We start from the raw sequence: 6,045 nt of genomic DNA, 5'->3' as shown, positions 1-6,045 counted from the left end.
AAATAGGTTTTTCGTCTCACATATGTACAACTGCAAACTTTCATTTACCTTTAAGCATTGTAACAATGATCTTGCATATAGCCAGGATAAAACTTTCATTTACTTTAGGTGCGCCAAATTTCATTATTGTTGTTCTTGTTGTGTGTATAACAGAAAATAGATAGCTCAGTTTGCAGTTCGCCTTTTTATTTCTCTGTTTCTTCTTTATCTGGACAGGCCCAGCACCACGGGCTTAAGGTAGCTGCACAACTTGGGTTATTTGTGGCAATTGCCAGTTTGGTACTGGAGATTCATAACAGTTTTGTTTTAGATTTGGTCTATACAAAATTAGATGTTGATAACTATTTACCCAAAGCCATTTTCTGCCATTTGTTTTGATGCAAGGAGAAAGAAATACACACTATAAATGACGCAAGTAATGCCTCAGGCGCACTGAATTAACACGAACACTGAAGCAGTATTCAGAACAAGAAGATGGATAAAGAACCCACAAATTAATGAAACTTATGATGCTAATGTAATAAGGTTTACTCATGCATCTCTTGTGAACATGGATAATCAGCTAATTGAATTTCACTTTCCAAGTAGCTCCTTCTTCATGACATCTCTTCAATTAGTTTAATGTCTTTCACTCGCGTCATATTGAACGGAAATTACTTGTTATATAGAATCAGAGTTGACTAGGACTTAAACTCGTTTCTGGATAGACTCGGCTGGACTTGGGCAGACTCGGACAAACTTGCTCAAACTCGCGAGTCTACCCACGAGTTCATGAGTTTGAAATTTGTCCCAATTTGATTTAAAACGGTATCTTTTTTTTTAAAAAGAAAAAGATAGCCAGTTCATTGCTCATCGTTGTGCTGTCATTTCCAGCTCCACTCTCTCCTTCTCTGTGCTCGTATCCTCTAAAGCAAAGAAATAGGAAAGAAATGTGGGTGTTTATAAATGACTAAATTAGTGATAACTTGTAAAAGGCAAGGGAGTGATTGCTTCTTGTTTCCTTCTTGCTTTGACCTATTTTTTTCAACTTATTGTGTATCAAGAAATGTAGTTACATTAATCACAAACTTTAGAAGGGGATAAAGAACCCACAAATGAATGAAAATTAGACTAATGTAATAAGGTTTACTCATGTATCTTGTGAAAATGGATAATCGGCTAATTAAATTGCACTCTCCAAGTGGCTCCTTCTTCATGACATTTTTTCAGTTAATTTAATTTCACTGGAGTCATATTGAAAAGAAATTACGTGTTATACTGTGCATATGCATTCCATGATAATGATGTCTTCTTAGTCTCTTGGTCTATTTCTAGACTTAAGTTTGATGATCCAAACAAAAAACATTAAGGTTTGGGGCATGTCAAACTTCAGAGTTAAAAACTCAAATATCAACCATTTCTTCTACCGTAGCCAGAGACACATTCATCGTAAACCAGTTATAAGTCCATTGCAAAAATATTCAAACTACAGGTTGTGGATAGGAAGATATTCTATAAGCTATTACACGATCTGACAGTCCGATTCCAAACATTGCTAAAACAAGAGAGATCAACGAGTTGTTCAGGCATTCATTGCCCCTATTATGGCATCCCCATTGACCCTTATTCCTTGGAATTCCAGTCCTCTTCTTCTTGCATATAGCCAAGATAGAAAAACTATCAGCAGTACCATTGAACCACCAATTAGGAAGATGCCAAGGCCCCCTAAGGTAGAAAACCATATGAGGGGCATCTTGTACGACCTTCCTAAGTTTACAGCAATGCCAGCTGCTTTATGTGCTAGTTCAGCAAAATAATACAATGGCATTAATATGCAGAGGAGTAGAAGAACACATTGTATTCCAGGGTAAACTCGGAATAGGAGCACAAAATTCAGAGCTAAACTCAAAAGAATCATGCTGATATGTACCATCGGTGGAAGGGACATACTAAAAGCTTCCCCAAAGCTCAGTAAGTTCCTCTTCTCAAATGTAAAAGAGTTCACCGATGCCAACTGATGAATTACGACACCATTAGTGCCTAGAAACAGAAACCCGCGAGTTATCTCATTGACTGCCGTCACCATTGACCATGTCTCCAACAGAAATAACATGAAGGAAGAACAGCAAAGAGGAAAAAGAAGAAGACCAATGTATGGTACTGCAGTTCCCAAGGCTTGAAAATATCGCTGCAGCAACTGCATCAGCCGCTCCCGCTCCTGCTCCTGCTCCTGCTCCTGCTCCCGCAGCAGCTCCAGCAGCCGCAGCCACTCCGGAAGCTGCTGCTGCATAATACAAATCTTAAATTATCGTGATGATAGAATAAAAAGGGCTAGTTTCCTATCATAAAATATAATCCAGTGAAAACATAGGAGAAAATGTAATAAGGGTGAGTCCGGAACCACACACTATGTTTGAAGTAACTTGATTTGCAAATCAATTATATTTGTTGGATTTTAAGAAGAGACTAGAATATTGATTGATTTTGTAATCCAATAGATTTTATTGCACTTGAAATATTTAAGAGATTCAGTGTTTATGGTTCAGTAGTAGTAGGGTAGTAGCAGCAGCTTAGGAATTAGTAACTTACTGGTTCAGGTGAGCGTTCTTGTTCATTTTCAAAGGAAAGCATATCTAAGCGTGGCACCTCCTCCGACGGTGGATCGGAGGCCTGAAAGAATCCGAAACGTGTTAATTTGGGGGAAATTTTGTAAAAAAGCAAAGCAACAGAGAGTAAGATACTATTGCTTACACCGTCAAGTGGATGCCCTTCCGATGACATAGGGTTTCCGATTTGCTGATTGAACTGGAATTACGAAACAAAGTAAAGTGGAGGAAAGACGCAGACCCCTTTTTTGTTTCTCTCTCCCTAAGTATGATCAATGGTTGATAGTTCATATTGATATCTCTTAATTAATAAATTAACTAATGGGTTGATGGTCCCACCGAAGGGAACTGCTTAGTTCTTAAGCTTTATTAACAATAAGAATAATTTATCCTTTTCCGAAGGCGAATACCGCATATTACGGTTGCAGCTCTGAAACCCTCGACTTTTTCCTCTCTTGTTCATTGCCCTCTCCCTCTTGTACATAACCAAGGTAGGATGGTTCAGAACCACAAACAAGACCATGATTTCAACCAAACTCACTCCTCTGGTGCACCCATGGCTTCGGGGAATAATAAGGTGCGCCAAATTTCGTTATTACTTCTTCCAAGTAAATAGATTACCCAGTTTCCAATTCACCTTTCTATTACTTTGTTTCTTCTTTATCTGAACAGGCCCAGCAGCACGACGACACGGAAACCATGCCAGAGTACCGGCTCAAGGTAGCTGCACAGCTTGGGTTATGTATGGCGCTTGCCGTTATGGTACTGATTTATATTTCAAGTTGTTTCAATCTATTCGCCATGTGTACCGCAAAGGTCAATGAAGAAATTAGTTTGAGGAAATATACGGAGGCACTTAGGAATCTGCTATGCCCTGTCCTGAAGCTGATAAATCAACATGTAAGCATGTCCAAGTTGGTTCCCTTGATTGAATTGTTCAGTTTCCTTGTGATTATATGTGCTGTTACTGTATTGCTTCTTCTGGGTGCAAAATTCACTCGCATTCATGTTGCTATGTTCTGTATTTGGTCCATTCTCATGCTCCAAGGATCAGATACTTTAACCATTGGGATCTACCTTATAATACTTGGATTATACTGCATATGTTGGTCCCGAAAAAAGGAACCACCAAATGGGAATGAAAAGCTGCAGCCAAAGAGAGAATCCAAGAGTTATTTTGAGATGAATCCGTGACTTTTGTATTAGGGATACCTATGCTAAATGAATGTCTCTTTTGTGTTTATGTTTGCCGAGCTTTGTAATTCGAAGCGGTTTGGTACTATAAGTTGGTTGGGTAAGGAACTATGTGTACCTGATTAACAATTACTTGGAGTATACTATATAATCATAGCTGTATGATTGTACCCAGTGAGGTTTCGGTTTGCGTTTAACTAGTGCTTATAGAATCTCGTTCTATTTTCGGTGCACACAAATTGTGCTGGGAATAGTTGTTGACTCGAGAGTGTCCTTCCATGCTTTTCAGCACCTCTAACAATTTAACCTAGAAGATTCATAACAGTTTTGTTTTAGATTTAGTAATAGTCTATACGAAATTAGATGTTGATAACTATATTCTATTATCCAAGGCCATTTTCAGCCAATTGTTTTGATTCAGGGAGCAAGAAATACACACTATAAATGACACAAGTAATACCTCAAGTACTGAATTAACACGAAACTGAAGTAGTTTGGGAACAATATAAAAATAACCCAATGGTGTAGTGCGCTTGCTTGCTACATTTTGAGCGTTGAACAGAAACTGATAATAGAAAAGATGAGGGGAAGAAATGGTTGATGGGGTTCTTTACGGGCTGCGGTAATTATTCACAAAACCGATTATTAGAGATAACCATGAATTTGGTTTATTTTCCTTTTATTGTTGTTTTTCTTTATCTTTTGATCCACTTTTGTTGTGTCGAGCTCTTTTTTAAAAAAAAAAAGGACAAAAGGAAAATTAATAATTAACAATGTGTGGAGGAATTGGTGCAGAGCGGAGGAGGTAGTGTGAGAGTTGAAATTTAAGTCAAAAGATGGAGTTGTGTGGTGCTTTTTCCTTGAGTTTCAGACGCAGAGAAGTGGAGATGGTGTGTAGTTGCAGTTGTGTTGGATTGCTTTGTGAAAATGGCATCGTTTTGATTGGGACAAGGGCTGTTTCTCCCAATTCAATTGTTATGGTTAACATTTTATGGCTAACTTGACAGAAGATTCTATTTGTTTAACGGTAAGGGTGTCAATTTTTTTAGTTGCATAAAAAACGTTCAAATATTAATTTTACGGTATAATTTATAATGTCAATCCTGTTTCGGATATGGCGAGCAGAATATTGGAGAAGCCGAGTTTGGACTTAGCAAATACGAGAGAATCTAGCATTGGGTCTAACAAATTGGTGTAGACTAAGGCACTGCCAGGATCTCTTATGCTTAAGCCTCCTCTGAATAGAGCAAAATCAAGGCTAATGTTATAAGGGTTTTGTGACCATGGAAAATATGGATACACATCGATGAATAAAAATGACTTGGTTCTGTTTAAGAAGTTAAGCATTGGTATGATCACATTGTCTCTTATCTCATATCGGAACATCCCTCTTGATGGTGGGAAGGTTGAGATGTTTAGAGCCTTGAGGGATCTCTTGATCATTTGCATTGCTGGCACAAGATCGCGCCACATTTGCCGGCCTTGTTCCGAGTAGGATCTTAGCACCTCATTGTCGACGAGGAGGTAGCGAATCTTGGTTTTGGGAAGGTAAGGTAGGACATTGTTCCTCACCCATTCTTCCGCTGCTCTTCGGTTCACGGAAATGTTTGAGAATGTCAAGGTTGGCATCATAGAGCTTCACATGTCTAGCTTTCATTTTTGTCAGTAGCTCTACGGAGAGGTATGGAGAAGGTAGATTGTTTCCAAGTTGGCCATAGTGTACACCAATGTTGTTTGAGGCTTTTGCTTCTGTAAAAATAGGGGAAACAATGTGTTACATAGCTTAGAAAATGGGATGGCATAGCAAGAAAAAGAAATGTGTATTTTTAAACTTACTTGATAATTAAAGTAACCATAGGAGAAATACAGCCAAAAGACCTATTTCTCCAACTTCTTGTGCTAGCTATTCAGTGATTGCTTCTTCTTTCTTTCTTTCTTTCTTGCTATGACCTATTTTTTAACTTATTGTATATCAAGAAATTTAGTTACATTATAACATGTATCTCTTGTGAAGATGGATAACCGGCTAATAAATTGCACTCTCCAAGTAGCTCCTTCTTCATGACATTTTTTCAGTTAATTTAATTACATGTTATATTGTGCATATGCCTTCTTAGTCTCTTGGTATGTTTCTAGACATAAGTTTGATGATCCAAACAAATCACATTTAAGGTTTGGGGGATGTAAAAAAGTGAATTCCCAGTTAAAAACTCAAATATCAACCATTTCTTATACCATAGCCAGAGACACATCCATCGTAAACCAG

The 6,045-nt window shown here is 38.0% G+C and overlaps 3 protein-coding genes across 5 annotated transcripts; 1 reads left to right on the top strand and 2 right to left on the bottom strand.

Annotated features, from left to right (window-relative positions):
- Positions 1 to 1,422: 1,422 nt before the first annotated feature.
- LOC107485949 (uncharacterized) lies at positions 1,423 to 2,891 on the bottom strand. 3 transcript variants are annotated; one of them, XM_016106481.3, is made up of 3 exons: positions 2,731 to 2,891; positions 2,569 to 2,649; positions 1,423 to 2,260 (listed from the first exon to the last, which is right to left on the bottom strand). In XM_016106481.3, the coding sequence occupies exons 1-3, from the start codon at positions 2,758 to 2,760 to the stop codon at positions 1,562 to 1,564; spliced, it is 810 nt and encodes a 269-aa protein (XP_015961967.1). In that variant the 5' UTR covers positions 2,761 to 2,891; the 3' UTR covers positions 1,423 to 1,561. The 3 variants fall into 3 exon arrangements, with proteins under 3 accessions (XP_015961967.1, XP_052115994.1, XP_015961966.1); XM_052260034.1 differs by having other exon boundaries at positions 1,423 to 2,257; XM_016106480.3 differs by having other exon boundaries at positions 1,423 to 2,263; positions 2,731 to 2,890.
- An 87-nt stretch (positions 2,892 to 2,978) lies between these two features.
- On the top strand, positions 2,979 to 4,186 carry LOC107485951 (uncharacterized). Its single transcript, XM_016106485.2, has 2 exons — positions 2,979 to 3,162; positions 3,258 to 4,186. Exons 1-2 carry the CDS (start codon positions 3,082 to 3,084, stop codon positions 3,777 to 3,779), a joined length of 603 nt encoding a protein of 200 aa, XP_015961971.1. The 5' UTR covers positions 2,979 to 3,081; the 3' UTR covers positions 3,780 to 4,186.
- Positions 4,187 to 4,868: 682 nt separating this feature from the next.
- On the bottom strand, positions 4,869 to 5,408 carry LOC107485909 (probable glucan endo-1,3-beta-glucosidase A6). The gene has a single exon (XM_016106442.1). It carries the CDS (start codon positions 5,406 to 5,408, stop codon positions 4,869 to 4,871), a length of 540 nt encoding a protein of 179 aa, XP_015961928.1.
- Between the last annotated feature and the right edge of the window lie 637 nt (positions 5,409 to 6,045).

The sequence above is a fragment of the Arachis duranensis genome, chromosome 4 (genome assembly GCF_000817695.3).
Source record: "Arachis duranensis cultivar V14167 chromosome 4, aradu.V14167.gnm2.J7QH, whole genome shotgun sequence".
In the NCBI taxonomy this organism is placed as follows: domain Eukaryota; kingdom Viridiplantae; phylum Streptophyta; class Magnoliopsida; order Fabales; family Fabaceae; genus Arachis; species Arachis duranensis.
This window is presented reverse-complemented; position numbering and strand designations above follow the sequence as displayed.

Bases quoted from the DNA above. Each gene is read 5' to 3' on its own strand.
- LOC107485949 (XM_016106480.3), bottom strand. From the start codon at position 2,760: ATGTCATCGGAAGGGCATCCACTTGACGGT. The intron at 2,650-2,730 runs GTAAGCAATAGT...GGATTCTTTCAG, and splicing joins AAGGGCATCCACTTGACGGT to GCCTCCGATCCACCGTCGGA. The intron at 2,264-2,568 runs GTAAGTTACTAA...TGTATTATGCAG, and splicing joins AAGAACGCTCACCTGAACCA to CAGCAGCTTCCGGAGTGGCT.
- LOC107485951 (XM_016106485.2), top strand. From the start codon at position 3,082: ATGGTTCAGAACCACAAACAAGACCATGATTTCAACCAAACTCACTCC. The intron at 3,163-3,257 runs GTGCGCCAAATT...TTATCTGAACAG, and splicing joins TGGCTTCGGGGAATAATAAG to GCCCAGCAGCACGACGACAC.
- LOC107485909 (XM_016106442.1), bottom strand. From the start codon at position 5,408: ATGCCAACCTTGACATTCTCAAACATTTCCGTGAACCGAAGAGCAGCG.